Source organism: Thamnophis sirtalis, unplaced genomic scaffold (assembly GCF_051295495.1).
Source record: "Thamnophis sirtalis isolate CommonGarterSnake01/CBP01778 unplaced genomic scaffold, rThaSir2_p1.2 scaffold_12, whole genome shotgun sequence".
Classification (NCBI taxonomy): domain Eukaryota; kingdom Metazoa; phylum Chordata; class Lepidosauria; order Squamata; family Natricidae; genus Thamnophis; species Thamnophis sirtalis.
In genome coordinates, this window is record NW_028261392.1 from 36,642,092 (window position 1) to 36,661,167 (window position 19,076).

The 19,076-nt window shown below is 36.9% G+C and overlaps 1 protein-coding gene across 2 annotated transcripts in view; it reads right to left on the reverse strand.

Annotated features, from left to right (window-relative positions):
• Positions 1-19,076, reverse strand: part of GABRB3 (gamma-aminobutyric acid type A receptor subunit beta3) — a 281,267-nt gene that overhangs the window by 147,719 nt on the left and 114,472 nt on the right. The window contains exons 1-3 of one of the 2 annotated variants that reach the window (XM_087726485.1): positions 6,825-7,016; positions 6,424-6,515; positions 6,183-6,250 (exon numbers count right to left, since the gene is read on the reverse strand). In XM_087726485.1, the coding sequence (XP_087582611.1) occupies positions 6,183-6,250; positions 6,424-6,515; positions 6,825-6,904 (240 nt within the window). In that variant the 5' untranslated portion in view covers positions 6,905-7,016. Of the gene's footprint in view, positions 1-6,182; positions 6,251-6,423; positions 6,516-6,824; positions 7,017-19,076 lie in introns of those variants that run through there. The other variant, XM_087726486.1, reaches the window with a different exon arrangement.

Below are 19,076 nucleotides of genomic sequence, written 5' to 3' on the forward strand. Positions count from 1 at the left end.
TATGTGACTTCAGGATTGTATTTTAAAGAATACTTTTGACAAACATTCACCATAATCCTAGCTATAGTTATGACCATCCTGATTTTACATTTTTTGAGGTGGTCATTAAACAAACACCAAAGTTATTAAGCAAATCAATTGTTCACTAAGGGTATGGTTTTGCTGACAATCAAAAAACTGCCAGATTTCAGCAACACCATTGTAAAGTATGGTCATGTGAATGTGCCCTGTTGCTGAGCAGCCAAAGTGAAGTATGTCACCACCGGGGATGAGGGTGGGGGCAAGGCAACCAATGGAACTTTGGATCTGGCTCATAAGTCCTTGTTTTCATGTCTGCCATAACTTCAAAGACAACTTGTACCTTGGAGGGAAGTGTGTGGGAACTGGAAAAGACTATGATAAATCAGTTATATATTGTGCCAAGAAATTCATAGGTATGCATGGAGTTACAAGAAATCAAACCCAAGTTGTTATACTCTTGTCTGAATATCAGTGCAGTCTTTCTCTCTGAAATGGTGGTCCTCTTTCACTGAGCACATAGTTTTAGGAGAAATGGGGGGGGGGGGTGATATAAGAGGAAGAGAACATATTTAGCCAGCCAGATCAGGCAAATCAACTGTTGTGATCAATTGGGTGACAGATATCACAGCCAAATTATCCTCACTTCCAAATCTGAATCAAGGGAGCCATTTCAAAAATTGCCCTTCCCTAGCCATTAGTGCAAAATGTATTTTACTAATTCCAAAATAAACCTGAACTTACTAGTCCCATTTTGGCATTCAGTAGACTGTACAATCACTGAAATTGTTACTGTAGTATACATAACATTTCAACTAAAATCACGATCCGTGGCACTGAACAGAGTAATTTGGAACAGATTTTCATTTACTCAAGCAGAGGGGAAAGCATATGAACAAACTGCTTTCCAACTGCGAGTTTCCTTGAATCTCTGTCCCTGATCTATTTATTTATAGCTTCAGTATGCTGTGAATGATAATGTTGCAGCAGTTGCATCAAAAAGAATATAAATCTTTCCACTTTTGCTGTATGCAAAATAATGAGGAAGGGAAGAACAAGAAAGAATCCTGGATTTGATATCTACTGGTCTGATTTCAAATCAGAGTGAAATTTGTGATCAAGATCACAGTCACAAAGCTTTAGCCATCAAAACCATCTCTAGTTTACAGCAGCTACATGAGGATCTTTTGTGAGCTATATTAGCTACATTCGTTTATTTTACAAAAAAAAGATGTATAATGCCATTTAACCACCAATCTTCAGTTACACTGAATATATAAAGAACATAATTACTCTTTACAAATACTGCTTTTCTTCCATGCAACATTTTATATAAATTTAGCAAGGACAATTTTTTCTTTGCAAATTTTATTATATTTTGTAGGAAAGCAATAATATTTCTGGCTTTTGGAAATCAGATTTTTGAAAACTCTGGCATCAATTTATGTCAAAAAGCACATACGTCACTCATCATAGCTCTGTAGCTTGCTTACAAATTGTGCTCAAAGGCTAAAAAATATGCTAGCGTTTCCTTGGCTAGATTTTAAGAGAATGCTGCTCCATTTTTACAAATACTTCTCTAGATCTATATTAAATTGACCATTTCAAAAGCTCTGAATGTAGTCAGGGTATCAGACCAGATAGCCTCTGCCTAACCTATCCTCTGCCTAGAAATTAAATGGCAATTTTTGTGTTTTTGACAATCATTTTGAGCTGAACCAATGATTTTGATTACCTAACATAATGCAGGCGTCCATTTGCATTGGAAATTTCAATCAGTATTTTTAGTTGTCAAGAGATCAATTAAGTTGATGGAAGATTAGTTAGAGTATATGCTCTGTGCTTCTACCATGTTTGTATTCATTATTTTAGATGGTTATTTTAAACTTTCCATTTATTATGTGGCCTAGTTTAATGAATTAGGTGTCTACAAAATGCCAGGCACATTTGATGAATGAATGTGATTAAACAGCAGTTATCTGATGAAGACTAGGCTTGAGAAGACCTCAGCCACACAAACTCTTTGGGTGACTCATAGCACATCCTCACAAGCTGACATTGTAGGGATAAACTTAAGAGAGCTGCCCATATATGTTACCCTGATCTCCTGAAAAAAGTTAGAATGGCATAAGTACTTATTCTAAGATACAGAATAAATTGCATGATACAATAGGATTCTAGGGGCAAGTTAGGAAAGTATACCAGGCAACAATATACAGTATGTCAGTACACCATATGTACCCTCCCAGATGGTGGAATGACAGCAACACCATGTTGGCTTCAGTTTGAAGAATCTTTCATATAAACCAGCATAGGCATATTTGGATTTAAGCAACTTTATAAAAAAATGAGGCTATGAATAGTTGCAATTCAGAACACTTACATATTGCCTCCAGAAACGGGCCCCAGATATTTTGATATCACTTTCAGGAGAACATGAGTGGAAATGTGCTATTTTATTCAGGTTCTGTTGGTATATTGGTATTTTGTTGATCATGATGGGAACATAAACAGGGTCTTTGATCTTATTCAGCATAGTTCTTTTAATGCTCTTATTGTGTAACTTTGTAGACCAAGAATAAACAAGGTATGGTCTTCCACTGCAATTCTCAGGAGCCCCAATCAGCATTCTAATTATCAAGAATACCGGGAATTATAATAAACTAACAGTATCAGAGGCACAAATCGAGGTGCTGAAAAAAAATAAAACAAAAAGAAAAGAAAGCTAACAGACAACCAACATAATGATAGCATTTTAGAGATTATATCAACAAACTATGGGTCAAAGTAGAATTGAAACAGAAGCCTTGAAAACATATTTGTACATCTTTATCTTTCATGTAGTATTTTCCAATGTATTGAGCACTCTTTGATTAATCGTCTTCTTTAGTTTGTCAGTAGAAATATAAGAATCATGGCCCTAGGTGGAATAAAAAGCTGATATATTTAAAGGGAGCCAGATATTAGGGGTTTTTGTACAAATACATATTGGACGGACCACTGCAAAAACAACATGAGCCTGGGAATGTGGAAGATGAAAAAATATCTTAGTAACAGAGTGACTTTAATATAATTATACCCATCATCACAGATGGATTACCATAACCTGGTTTGTAGATTTAAGTAAAGTCTTACTAATTATCTTTTTTTTTCCTTAGAACATCTATCACTATTGTAATTAATTTTTTCCCATTCAGCATTTTTAATGTAAAGTAGCTAACAACAGCTAATAAAGGTAAAAATAAGCACTCTGGAGCAATTAAGAGAGAAAACAAAACATACATTTTCCAAGGATATAATATATAAAATTACACACACATACACACACACACACACACACACACACACTTTCTCTCTCTCTCTCACACACACACATATACTGTAAGTCGTTTGCAATACATGTTTTTTTTTATCAGCCATCCTCAGAGAATACTCAAGCTATATTATTTTTGATCCACTAACATTTCAGATCAGGATATCATTACAGGGTCAGTCCCTCCATGCTGAATCTGGATACTGCTAATACATAACTGATTACAGCCAATCAAAAGAATAAATTTAAAAAGGAAACACAGATGATGTATTAGCCAGAGCTTGTTACAATTCATTCTTAGTCTTTCCATTGCCAGTAAATTTTCAAACAACTTTGAATCAAGGATCAAATATCTTAAGAGAAAATGAAACTCGATCTAATGAAAGCTGTATATTTATCCGTAAAGTGAAAATGTACAATATTTTCATCTTCTGTTTCATAGAACTATTATATTTAGATTTAAAAAAAAACCTTTTAAATTTGCTAATGGAACTAGGAAAAGGAGACACAGAATGTCATACGGTTAATCAGAGGGTTGGTAGCACCAACCACCAACAAGAGCCAGCAGAAGAAGAAAACATAACTTTGCTACCCATCAGTTTTTGCCTAATTCCTCAGCAGGCTTTAATTCTTTATCTAGATGTCTCCAGAACCTAGGGTGAAAATCTTTTGGGAAAGCTTTTTCATGCAAGGTTTGTTATTGTTAGGAAAATCAAAGTACTTCTCCTACTGTTAACTATTTTCTTTCCCTTAATTGCTTTTTTACTTCTGAGTTGCATTATCATAATAAATATAATGTAGTAAAATGTGTGCTAAAATGGTGTTATTCTCTGCTAATGAAAGCAGATAAAAGTATAAATTCCTTTTTAAAAATTTGAATTGTAGCATAATGTTTTATATACTCCAATATCACTGAAATGGATATTTCAATATGTGCTTTCCCAATATTTTAAAGTACTATAACTTAAAATATACACTAACCTTTTGTGAAGAATAAAACAAAATAAGCAAGAACTTTAGGTTGTTGTTTATAAATATTTGTAGAAATAACTCCATTAAAATTAGCGGAATAGGCATTCTTGCAAAGGAATAATAAGTAGAGGGACAGGAAGAACAATTGAGTGTTTCTGGTTCCTAGTGTTTACCCCATCCCATTTAAAATGGTCCCTATTCCAAAATAAATTTGGTTAAGTAGTTTTCTTTTTCAGCCAGAAAAAAACTATGTCTTGATCTCTTATTAAAAGTCACTGTCAGTTAAATTAAGAAAAAAAAGCCTTCTTTTTCTAATGCCCATGTAATATGTCATTAAGAATCATGGAGACATAGAAATTTAAACTTTGTTATTAGACTTCAGACTCTTAAGGTCACAAATCATTTAAGGTCTTAAAAAGTACATCAATCATCTGCCTTTCTTTACTTAGTAGCCATTAATGGACTGACATGGTTTAGCATGTTTCTTTAAGTTTTCAGACAAATTTTAAAATGTAGTGTATACTTTTGGAGCAGAGAATCAATCATCAACAACAAATACTATAAATATGATTTATATAAATGTTAAGTAATAGAAAAATGTGTTAATTTAATCCAGCTTTATAACAGACTGTCCATTATGTTTCTTGAAGAATTTTAAATTGACAAATTTCTGAATAGTTATTTCTTTTATTTTTGAAAATTATGCATGTGAAAGAGAAAACATTTATGTATCTTATTTCTACTTATATTATTTCAAGCACTGGGAAATACGTAGTATCCCTGCTATTAAAAATAACTATATAAAATAAGAATTAAACAAAAGTAAAGTAAACAAAATAAAATGTATATTGTGTTTTATATAGTTAAACCTTATGATTTTTAATATAAATATTCTATTTTTTAAACCAGTTTAGACTATTAACAATTTAAAGTTGTACCTTAAGAGTGTACAGTACAGTTAATAGACTTTTTTTTATGCTTATACCATTTCCCCCTACACACACTCACACACACACTTAGAAAAATGTTCCTTGTTGTTAGTAAAATAAATCTTCTAATACAATTATTGTTTCAAATAAGTGATTAAAACTTATCCAATACTAAAGACCTATTGAAATCACTGCAACTTGCTTTGGAATAGGCATGTATATTCTTATGTACATGACAAAATGAAGATGAAATACACTTAAATTGCTAACCTGGTTAACTGTATGCTAGCAATCTTCATTGAGGGGAGACTGGCTTTTTATTCAAAGCTTTCATATCAATACAAGCAGTAGAACTCTATCTGTAATGACATCTGCAAGCCCAACGAACAGTGAGGACGACAGATGCAACTAAGCAACTGAAGTTCCTTTTCAGCACCTGAGACAGCACTCTAAAATCTGGCTATATTCCCTCCAGTAGTTTCAGCATGCAGTCCACTCTGCTGCCATCCAAAAGCTAACTGCATATGGCACACCCAAGCCAGCCATTACACTTGATTTTGCTGCATTATAACTTCCCAAATCAAGAAAAGGTCTCAGCAGAGGAAATATAGCATCTAAAACCATCATGGGGGATTGTACACTAGATTGCAGTCAAGGGACCACCAGTTAAACCTCAGGTTATCTACTGACCTGGTTTGCTTTAGACTCATGCACAAACTTTCCAGTCACTGAAGGAGATGCAAGAGATGGAAGTGTTTTGCCAAAAGCTCTTTATCTGGGGCTCTTTATCTAAAGGACCCCTTCTTCAACTGTTTCAACCCCCTCAAATTTTTTAAAAAAGCATTCTGCACTTGGGTTACCAAGACAAAATTCAAAATCGGGTAAAAACCCATCTATTTGAAGGCAACACTTTCTCATTTCCTGGTGGAAATAACTAGAGGTCTACTCACCATGTTGACTTCAGAGACCATGTCGATACTGGCAATATCTATGTTCATCCCGACATTCACAGGGGGGCCTTAATGAAGAAACAGACGGCGGCGTCATTTTGACATACGGTTGCCTGGCGCTGAGGGATTTGGGGGAGGGGGGCTTTCGTCTTCATCGGCAGAACTCCCACCCCCAACCCATTTAACTCACACCCAGAACACCTAAGGGAGGGTTTAGGGGAGCCTCCCCAGGGCCTCTCACCTCCAAAATCCGGTCTGAGGCGAATGTCGTAGCCTTTCAACAATTTATCCACTGTTTCTTTCACGAAGGACATGTTCCCCGGATCGTTCACACTGTGGAAGAAGGAGTTTGAGGGAAAGCGGGCAGGGAGGCAGGAGAGGCGGACATGAAGCGAGGAGATCAGAGAAGTCAAAAGAGATGGCAGAGAGGGATAAGGAAAGTGAAGTAACGGGATGGGCCAAAGAGAGCGGCCGGGACAAGAGAAGGCGAGGAAAAAGAAGTCGAAGGGAGGCAGAGAGAGCGAAGCAGGAGGGGTGAGGAAGGGACAGAGGTTGTAGGAAAGCTCTGGTCAGTTCTTTTCCTCAGCGAGGCGCAGTCTTCCTTGCTTCCCCTCCCTCCTCCCCTCCAGCCGCTGCTCCTACCTCTGGGCGCAACAGACCACGGCCACCAGGACGGGAGCGGAGAAGAAGCCGAAGAGCCTGCCTCCCCCAAAGCCCCACATCCCTCCGCTCCCGGCTCCCTTGCCGCCGCCGCTGCAGCCGCCGCCGCCGCCGCGTGCGGTTCCGGCTGCCCGAGAGCCGCTGAGGAAGAGGCGGAGGCGGAGGCGAGCGTCCCCTTTCCCCTCCTCCGGCACGTCCCCCCTGCCGGTAGCGCCGCGAAGCTCCTGAGGAGAGGCGGGGGAGGGCTTCTCCTCCCCTACCCACCCCCTCTTCGCGCTCGCGCGCCCCCGCTCGGACAGGGACCCCACCCGGCCGCCTGCCTCACCGCGCCGAGCTTCAGATATGCTCTCAAGGCACCGGCGAGACACGGCCGCGGGGCTCCGAGGGGTTTCTCCTCCTCGCCCTCCTCCTTTTCCCCCGAGGAGAGTTCTGCCAGCCGGAGACGGCGTCCATGGATTGCCGCGAGGGTACCCACGCGCCGTTTCCCCCGCACGCTTTGTCCCACTCGCGCCCACCTCCGCCTCTTTCCTCTCCAGCGGGAATCACCGTCAGCATTCCCCGCCCCCCACGGCCCCTCGACGCCGCTCTGCTGCTTCTACTGTAGCGGCAGCTGGCGACGAGACCCAACTGTGGGCGCACGCTGGAGCGCTAAGCGAGCCGCAGCTGTGGGGAACACAAGCGACAGGTGAAACTGTTCCTGAGGTGTTGAGAGTGGAGGAGGGCCGGTACCTCTCGTTCCCGCCTGGATTTGGCGGGGAGGGAGCTGGGGTGCTGGGCACAAGAGACCTGGACTTCGTGCGGAGTTTCTCCTATGGTTCTCCCCTCGAGGCCTGGCTAACCCTGGCCGGCTGTGCTGACTCCGAGCAATACACGGCGCCTTGTATATGTCCCGCCGAAGTTCTTAGTTCAGAAACTGGGCTACCTGCTCTTGCTCTTTCTTTTTTAATATAATGTTATATATAATGTTTTATCAATGGAATAAAAGACAAAACAGGAAAAAAACACAGAAAAAACATTAACAACAGTAACAACAAAAATGTGTAGGGGTGGGTGGGGGAGGAGAATGACCCAAATATCAGATAAGTACAACATAAAACAGAAAAAAAATCCAACCTGGCTGGATGCTGAAAAGAATATTTTTTAAAAAATTGATAAATTCTCCTCCCCTTACATTATGGGGTTTGTAAATAATTATAAACTTGCTCCTTCTAATAAACTTTTTTCATCTGTGATTTCTTTCCATGTCCCTAATAAATTAAGTCTTAACATCTGGTTGAGAATTCTTCATTTCTACCATGCATGTAAACCACTTCAGAAAATTATCCACCATAAATCAGTAATCACTCTTGGTTTCTAAATCCAAGCTTTTTTTCTTTCCTCCACCTTCCAGGAATGATGTTGCAGCACCCAGTATATATCTGGGGAACTTATGGATCTGATTCTCTTAAAGATGACCTTGAATACTATTGAATTGCAGCACTTCGACTGTTGCCTCAGGGTAAACTCACTGGAGCACTCTGCACTAGTTCAGGAGCTTTAGCTGCCCTGGCGAAAATGTAACTTGGTGACTTTGCAGCTCCTCTTTATAGGAATGGCTTGGAATTATTATTAGAAATCAAATGAAATATATTTGAATAGCAATATATGTGCAGGAGGGATTGGGGAATATAAACTATTTTATATCCTTTTGGTGCTAAATGAAGATGATTTTTTTTGTGTGTCTCTAAGAGTTGAAGTAGCTGAGAGCAGGCCAATTATTTTTTTTGAATTTTGTCCTTGTATTACTTTGAATGTAATCACAAATTATCTTCCAACTTCTTTTTGGATTTGGGGAAAAGAAATAGAAGCACCAAAATGTCATGTCAACCTAGCAGCAATACCAAAATTTTAGGAACAGTAAAACCCTGCACATATACACAAACACTTATGTAATTCCTGATTAAGTACCAGCTCTTTCTTCTGCATTACTAAACTCTAAATGAATATTTCTTACAATTTCTTATTGCTTATTGTCTCTTACCAAAAACTCTGCTCCTCCCTTATGCCCTTAACTTTCATTAACCTTCTAATTATTTAGGAAGCTATCTTTTCTTTTCTGAGTCTCCTGAAAAGTTTTAAACTTAAATTTTCTTTTGGCACAGCATCTAATTTTCAGAGGTAAATTAAAATGAATTGCCAGAGATGTCACTTTCATGAATTATGAGTGGAAGGATGTTATCCATGGGAAGTCTATTAATGTCTCTATACAGGCTTTTTCCAGAGATCTCCATGCTCTGTGACTAAGTGGTAGAAATTGAAAGACACATGATTTTGAAGTAATGCCTTATGGCCTATTTATTCATATGAAGATTTTTTTAATATATAGTTCATAAAAGAGATATTTTGAAATGGAGGAATATTCTGAGTGATGAGCTATCATGATTAGAAATGCAGATCTGGACCCATAACTTTGTCTACAAATAAACATGGTTAGAAAACCATGTATCAGAACAAAAATTATAATTGGGAGCATTATATATTTATTTATTTAAAATATTTATGTAGCTGCACATCTTATATTGAACTTTGGACAGCTCCCAAAGAGCAGTTAAAGGAATATCGATATACCATTAATACATACATATATCTATTAAAACCACAAACATTAAAACCTGGCACCAAAATTAAACTTTCACATATGCAGCCATCAGTAAGTCCTCTGTCAATATCAGCCTATCCCAGTGTGTGAGGGAAAATGTAAGTCTCAAGTGCTTTTCACAAAAGGAGCCTAGGATGGTAGATTTATACCTTAGTGTAAACATTAGAATCATGAGTATGTTCAGGGCTAAGAGAGAGAAAATGAATATCCCATTGGATAATTCATGGAATATTAATCAATTCAAAGATAACCTAAGATACAGTATTTGGCCTCTCAAATACAAAATACGCAAGCATTTCTTTCTTAGTGACAGCCCCGACAAAGAGCTTATGTGTATGGCTTTAGGCTCAGTTCAGAATTGACTGTCCTGGCTTCACTGATGCAATCATCTATATATTGTACTTCTAGAAAAGCATTAGACCAGGGGCCAGGGCATAAAAAGATAGGCAAAAAAGGGTGAATAATGAAAACAGGGATGAAAAGATATAAAATGCGATGCAGAGAAATGGAAAAAGAAAGTTTTCCATCTTTCAATAAAAATAGGATCATACAATAAAAGCTAAATGGTAGGAGACTCAGGAAACAATAGGATATATTTTTATACATGCTGCATAAGCACTACTTGTACTATCACACGTTGCAGTGAAAAACTACATCTCATATTTTCTGTCTCTCTTTGTCTCTGCCCCTCTCTCTCCCACCCCTGTGTGTGTGTGTGTCAATGTGTGTATATGTATGGAGGGTCGAGTGGAGTGTTTATGGAAGGCAAAGCTATCAGTAAGTTAGTCATATTTCTTTTTTAAAGGACCAAAAAGATGCACTAAATGTAAGATGCAGCTCAGGTCTCCTTGCCTTTATGTATATGCAAATTATTTTCAAAATTTATAATACATGTTTTCTTAAGTGAAGTATTTTTAAAAGAAAGTATGAGATCATGTAAAAGAGATGCACATAACCAAGCACCGTGTTTTGACTAATATAGGCAAATTAGAAGGAAATGTAAGGTGTGAGCAAATCAACACTTAGGTTAAATGTGTAAAATCTGTTATATTTATCTAATTAAAATTATTTTCCCATTTCTTACAAGATGTCTGTTTGCTGGAAATCTGTGTGAGGGAAAAACTAATTGATTATGGATATTGGATATTTGCTTCTTTCTTTAGATTTTTATTTCTTTTTTAACACTTTAAATGTATTAAAAAGTCTTTGGGCAGAAGACTGTATGTTTCAATTATGTTGAAAACAAGTGCAATATTACAAACCAACTATGGCATGGAATTTTACATGCCAAATACACATTTACATACCAAATACACATTAAGTTGTTATGTTTTATATGTCCTAATAAACATTGCCAGCAATAAATCAGATCCTATAAACACTGATTTGAAGTCAAGCCCAACTGAATACAATGGAATCACTTTGCATAAAATAATGTGAGACTGCTCATATTTTTATCATGGTACAAGGTAAGCTAGAGGAAACCTCCATAACTCTTCCTAGAATTTCAGTCAAAGATGCATTCTGTCTTAAGTCTTTGACTTTCCTTTCTTTTATATCCCGGGAAACAATCTAATGCTAAAAACTATCATTTTTGCATAACTTTAACCCAAAATTAAAAATACTCTGAATTTATATTTATAAATTATGTGCAAATGCAGGTAAGGTACATTAGTGATGGCAGTGGTCAATATAGCTAGCCAGCATAGGTGCTTTTTCTTTAATAAGGCCAAACCATAGCAAGATTGTATAATGTAGTTTTCTAAAGAGCTTGGGAATCTGCCTCTGTCCCTCATATTTGATTGTTGTTTTTGTTGTCATTCAGGTTTTAGCTAAAATCCTTCTCTTTCAATGGAGAAGATGAATAACTGTGGTTTCAGTGAAGGAGATAGAAAATTTAAAATGTTAATTAAATTTGTAAATGTACTACATTAAAATGTTGGTCAACCCTTACAATGTCTAGTCATTGTGGCTTGCAATATTACAATATCAGTTCATGCATTACAATAAAATATTAAAATAAAAATATATTAAAATATACCAAAGACCTTATCTTATTAGTGAAAGGATTGAGATTTTCTATAGTCCTTGATTTAAAATATGGGGCAAAACTACAAGCTTTATATAAAATAACAAATATTCCTACTTATAGTTGTCACTTAAATTAACTACCATATTTTTTGGAGTATAAGATGCGTCGGAGTATAAGATGCACCAAGGTTTTGAAGAGGCAAATTTTTAAAAAAAGTTTTTGCACCTCTGCAAACTTCCCAAAAATGCTCTGTTTTTCGTGAAAATGGGCCTGTTTTTTTTCTCCAGAAAAAACCATGAATAGTCCTTAGGAGACTTGTAGAGTGCTCCTGGGGATGTGGGGGCCAAAAATGAGCAAAAAACATCTCATTTTTTGTCAAAGAAAGAGCATTAGGAAGCTTATAGAGTGCTCCTGGGGGGGTGGGGGGGCAAAATTGAGCAAAAACGGCCCAGTTTTGCTTATTCCTGCCCTCCCCAGCCCCTAGGAGCTCTCTGAAAGCCTCCTACAAGCTATGCACAGCCATTTTGGTGAAGGGGCGGGGTTTCAGGAGGCAAAAAAATGCTGTATTCAGTGTATAAGATGCACCCAGATTTTCAGCTTCTTTTTTGAGGGAAAAGGTGTCTTCTACCTAATATGGTACTAGGCCTTTGATGGTGAACCTATGGCACATGTGCCCAAAGTGGCACACAAAACCATGTCACCCAGAATGCACGACCTTGCCTGTTTGTCTTCTCGGTTCCTGGTGTGCATACATGTGTGTCGATCAGCTGTCCTTCACACGCAGGGCATTGCCGAAAACTGGTATGCACATGCCCACTGGCCAGCTGATTGTCAGGTGCGCATGTGTGTTAGAACCTGGAAGTCAGGCTTTTCTCGAGTGCGACCATGGCACATGCACTATGTTTCCACATGACCTTTTTGGCATTCAGTACCAAAAAGGTTTGCCATCACTGTACTAGGCATATCCTTAGTACATAATTTCTTTAAAAGTATAATATTCTATTTGGCACGCATGTGTGTGTGTGTACATATGATACTTCTGACACACCAGGGTCAGTAGTATCATATGTGCTAAAAGATTCAGTAGAACTAACAAAAACATAGATTTATTTTGTTCCCAGTGAATCTATCAAAGCGATTAAATCTGCTTCAGCATCAAATCTAGATAGCGATGAAAGTTTCTAGGTAATGTCTCCTAGCAAATAAGTCATTGACTTAAACACTATTAAATGCTAGTAACTTTATCAAAAAATTACGGTTTTAGAATAAATAGCATTTGTCTAAAATAATGGAGATCAGGATGTGTTTTTCTAAAAAATAAGGCATATTATAATTAATAAACTTACTACAGTTTATTCTAAAGATGTATTTGTCACTCAACCCAGCCATATGGTTGATTCATCAACCATATGACAGTCCCAAGCCCAGATAAATGGGGAGGGTTAGAGAAAGCAATTGTGAACTATCTGATAAAAAATCTCACTAGAATACCTTATGGCAATAACTCAACATGACTCAGAAATGGATACAAGCAATGGACTCTCCAGGCTGCATGGTAACCTGCAAGCTACTGGAGAAGAGCAATAGCTTGTGTTAGTAATCAAGGATTTTATGGTGTTGTTGGAGGAAAGCCTTCAGGAAACCCAACAATTGATGGTGCCCATGATGAAAGAAGTTGCCTAAACTGTACCAAATTATATAAAATGCAAGTCTCTTGGGAAACTCAAAATTGTAAAAAGAGAAATGATTAGAGTGACCCAGACATCCTTGGCACCAACTGGACAAACAGTGGTCGATTCAAATCAGATGAGTTTAAGGTTTATTTTTCTGGAAATTATATTATCAGATTTAAAGGAGTTGCATTCTGCATAAGTAAATAAGTGGCTAAATGTGTTGAGAATTACAGGGCATACAGCAATTGCATAATATCTATCCATATTTGGGACAAGCCACTCAACATACTACAACTACGCTCCAACTGTAGACTTAAATGATGATAAAATTGAACCTTTTTTTACAGTGACCTTCCATGTGCTCTCAAGCAAGTACCATAAAAAATCTTTTGTACATTGTGGATGATTTCAATGCAAAAGTAGACCAAGCAGAAGTTGCAAGAATAGTAGGCAAGTTTGGGCTAAATGAATGGAATGAAATTAGTGATTGTCTAGTGCAGCTTTTCCAGAAAAATCATCTTAGCATAAAGAACAAATGGTTTGTTCAACACAAACAATGTTTATACACCTGGACAGTACCAAATGGACAACATCAAAGTCAGATAGACTTCATTTTATGCCAACAACACTGGAAAGGTTCAGTTGCATCTATTAAGATACTTCCTGGTGCTGATTGTAATTCAGACCATCAACTATTAGTAATCCAAACTGTGCAAAGTGAAAAAAGATATTTTCCCCAAATGTAATGTGAACAACATCTCACCTATGTATGCCAGATTTGAAGAATAGATTCGAACCACAGAATCTAGAAGTGAAATATCCAAATTAACAGTGGTGAGAGATCCAAGGTAACATCATGGAAAGCATCTGTTGTTGGATGCTGGAAAGCATCTGTCATGCCAAAAATCAAAGAGAACAAACAAGTTTTGCACCATCAAAATAGCTGACCAGTGAAGGGTGGCCAAAGCGAAAAGTAGTAAGGATGAAATTAAAAAGATGAATGCAATTTCCCAACATGAAATCAGTAAAGACAAAAATAGGCAGTGGGAGAAGCAGTGTCAACACCTAGAAGAAGCTAACAGGAAAGAATCTTAGAAAGAACATACTGAGATCATGTTTGCCATAAGGAAAATAATGTGATCCGGTTTTTCAGCACAGCAAGGATCTATTAAAGACTGTAATGAGAATGTACTAAGTGATTAGCAGAAGATCAAGAATAGGTGGAAAGAATATACAGAAGGACTCTATAGAAGTTTGACTTATCATCAAGATGACAATGATGAGAGTCCAATTAATAATGAACAAACATCTTGACAGAAGAAGTAAAATGGACATGAAATAATTGCCAAACTAGAAAGCCCCAGGTATTGATGGAATACCTATGGGATTACTAAAACCAATGCTAGTTAACATCATCACTGCCCTGTGGCAAGAGATATGATCTTCCTGTCAATGGCCTCAAGATCTATTTCTATCCCATTAACAAAGAAAGGTGATGCCAGACTATTGCATAATTGCTCCAGTGATTGCATAATTGCATTGGTTTCTCAGGCAAACAAGATTCTGTTCAATACAAACAGAGACTACAAAATGTTATATATCAAAGGTTTCCTAATGTACAAACTGACTTTAGAAAGGAGCGCAGCACTTGAGATCACATTGCCAATATTAGATTGATTATGGAAAAGTCACACAAATATCAAACGGATCTATATATGTGTGTTATTAATTATGGAGAAGCTTTTGACCATGAAGAACACAATAAGCTGTGACTGGCTTTGTATGATCCTGGTATCCCCACTTGATCAGACTTATCACTTCACTGTACATTGATCAGGAGGCAAGCATTAGAACACTCTGAGGCAACATGGATTGGTTCAGGATCTGTGACAGGAATATATTTTATCACCATTTTTGTTCAATCTGAATGCTGAAGTGAAATTAGATCTGATATAGTCTGATGTTGGAATAGAGATTTGGGGAAGAACTACAGAATAAATAATTTGAGTCACACAAATTGTACAATGCTATTGGATGAAAATAAGGAACAGCTGAAAAAAATGATCTGGGAAATCAAAGACAAAAGTGGAAAAAATAGGACTGAGTCTTAACATCAGAAAAACAAATATAATGTCAACAGCTGCAGATAGACATTAAATGTATAAAATCAACAAAGAGGAAATTGAATTAGTTCATCTGCCTTGGATCAAAAATTGTTCAAGATGGCAGTTCTACTGAAATCAAACACAGGATAACTTTAAGCCGCACTGTAATGGTTAACATGAATAAGATCTGGCAGAGATATTGATATAAATACAAAAAGCAGGACAGTTAGAGCAATAGTCTTCCTGGTAATGATGTATGGGTATAAGAGCTGGACACTAAGAAAGGCTGATCGAAAAAGAACTGTGGTGCTTGTGTAAATTATTGCATGGACAGCTAGAGCAACCAACAGAAAGGTGCTGAATTGTATAAAACCAGATACATCAGTACAAGACAAAATCACAAGACTGCATCTGGTTTACTTTGGCCATGTCATGCATGCAAATTCTTTGGAAAAGTCATTGATGCTAGGAATAGTTAGTGGAACAAGAAGAAGAGACTACAAAAGAACATGTTGGCTTGATAGCCTAATACAAAGATGAATGTACAATACTGAAAGAAGCTGTACATGACAGGTTAGCATGGAGAGCACTTTCCTATAAAGTCAAGAAGAGTCTGAGATTACTGAAGGGTTAAAGCAACATTTGTCACTTTCCCTAATTAAATATCTTCATCACTTATCTTCAAGTAGATAAATCAGCCAAGTCAAGCAAGAATAAACAACCCCAGAATTTTTAAGTTAAATACATTAACATTTCCCATAAGCATATTTTTTTTTAAAAAAAAAGATAAGATAAGCATTTAAAAAAAAACATTTTGGGATTGTCTAGATAACATTGAGTAATATTCATTCTTTGTATTATGTCTTAATTTGTTCCAATTTAAATAGTAACTTGATCTTTTCAAACATTAAAAGGGAATTTTATTATTTATTTTCTATAGTATTCCATATTACTCAATCTTATACTTTTCAGAGTTGAAATAATATAAAAACCAGAGTTGATAACATCTATTTATATAGAGAGCAGGGTTTTTTCTCTTTAATATCCATGTAATAATCTAATTTAACTGCATTGAGAATTTTGAAAAAAATGACACTATGGTTCAATTACAAACTATTTTAGTGAATGGGTGTGACTTCTATTAGAAAAGGACTAAAACAAAAGTGTGTTTCTTTTAGAATTTATTCTTTCAGAAATGCATCACTTTAGAATCATTTCTATGCACTATGAACCTTAATTAGAGGGCAAACTGAAGCTGCAGTTTGATACATATGTACCTCTAAAATTAAATTATTGTAGAAGTAGTTATCATTGAATAGATGAACATAGAATTTTGCTCTCCACTGAATTTATAGAAGAAATTTATGAAGTTTAAAAGTAAATAAAAGATGTCACTGAGCATCTCACTTTCAGTCAATTCAACACAAGTAAGACTAATACCCTGTTGGTAAGATTATTCCAGAGTTCCATAATTTAGTGATTCTTGCATACAAATTTCTCACAATGCCTGCAACTTTAACTATAATATATAATAATGTACAGTATGCTACCTCATCTAAGATGAGTTTGACTATTCCTCTCATAATTTCTAGACAATATGGACAATGACATGCTGGCTAAAGATGATTACAATTGTAGAACAAGATATAGGAGAGGAAACCATACTAGGAAGAATCAGTGGCTACTGTACTTACAAGGAATTATTTAAATCAAGGGCAAATTTATATCAGGTTGATTCTGCCTCATGATGCAGTAGACATGAGCAAGGCAGATGGGGATAACTGACTGTGAATATACCAGTATGCCCTACCTCAATATTTTCCATGCAGAAAGTCAGTATTCCTTCATTAATTTACTCTCACACCCAAACATGCTACAACTAGACTTTTAAACATTTTCAAAAGATAACAATGGTGCTATTAAATTCTAATAGCAATAGAAGGGAGGTAGTAGGGTTTGAACATAGGAGGAAAGAGAGAAAGAAATGTATAGAAATGTCTATACTTGAAGAGATTCATTGTGCAAAATGTCTTTTAAAAATCAAGATAAAATATTTTAAGTAAATATCTGATGACCCTTGTATATCGATTTAACTATTAAACCTTAGGGCAGGGGTGTCAAACTCAATTTCATTGAGGGCTGCATTAGGGTTTTACCTCAGGGGGAGGTGGACGTGGCCAGGGTGGCCAGCTTGGTATCACTCATATCCGAGTGCCTATGGTGGCCCAAGCACTCTGCCAGTAAAACAGGCTCCTGAGCTCCATTTTTGGCTGGAAAAAGCCCTGCAGGCTGGTCTTTCCCTGTCTACAGGGTGGCCCACAGGCCAGATCTCATCACCCCATGGACCAGGCCTTGAGGTTGACACCCCTGCCCTAGAATATTGTGGTTGTGTATTGACAATTAGTGCTCTGTAAACCAAGAATTCTAGTCTCACCTTGGGCACAAAGCCAGTTGGATGACTTTCTCTCAGCCCTAGGAAAGAGGCAATGGCAACCTACTTCTGATAGATGTTGCCAAGAAAACTGCAGGGACTTATCCAGGCAGCCTTGGAAAATCAGATAGGATTGAATAGAAAAAAAAATCAAATGACAATCGCTGCATAGAAATGCATAGCAATGAGGTTTAAAATTTCCACTGAAATCAGTGAAGACAACAAGAGGAATTATTCTGTTGAGAGGCAAAGCTTAACTCTTCATTCTCTAGCAACAAGACCTTAAAAATTCTCACAGAATGACAATGAACTAAAATAGAATCCACTGTTAGCAAAACCTTGTTGTCAAAGCCTATTTTAAAGCATTGTGGTTGGGAAAAAATCTGATCTCTGCTGATGTGTGATGAAAGCTTTTCCCTCCCCCCGCAAAGATAGAGTGTTGGATGTCTAATTTGGGGCTCAGAAGTATAAAAAAAGAGGGGGGAGACAGATATATGGCTTTGGAAGAAAGGTAACTGTTAGGGTATATGGAAAGAACAGTTCCAAAAGCTCTGCAGGCTGGCTAAGCATATGGTCCAGATAATTTTTCAAGTCTGCAATAATGAGATAAGTAATTGCCAGCATGGCATGCATTTGTACAATTTAGTTATCATGATGGCTGGAATTGATATTGTAAGAGATGAAAGCCACAATCCCCTTAAGTGAGAATCATTTTCACACATTTGTCATTTCCTTAAAGACTTATGATTCCATTCATTTTTAGATCAATCTGAATTTATCAGAAATTGCTTTGTGGATGTCAGTTTTTGCATTATGGTTAAACTGGAAGAGGCTTAGACAAATCTGGTAGACCACTGTAAAAAGTACTACAGATCACAATGTTTTTTTTTAACTTGAGGTAAATCTGACATACCATAAGGTTTTCAAAGCAAAATTATTTATGTGTGAGAGAGCCAGTACTGCAGTTGACAAGTTGCCATAACTTTATCAGCTCTTTTTTTACAGGATTAAATCTGTATTTCATTATTTCACATCTTTGAATATTTACTTGATTTTGTTGTTTATGCTTATTGATGAGCATTGTGGTTGCTTATCAGATCTTTAAAATTAATCAGTTACATAATTGTCAATGATTATATTATGATTATGCACATGAAATTTTCCACTGCAGGCTACCTTTCTGAATGCATGGTAAGAAGGTCAAACAATGTGGCATAAACACATAGAGCACTACATGGAATATTGCTGCAGAACAGTGCCTGAATATAGTTTGTGGCACAAATAAAAGGCATATATAATTAGAACCAACCCTTTCTCTTATTATATATTTCTGAGAGAGGGGGGGAGAGGGGAGG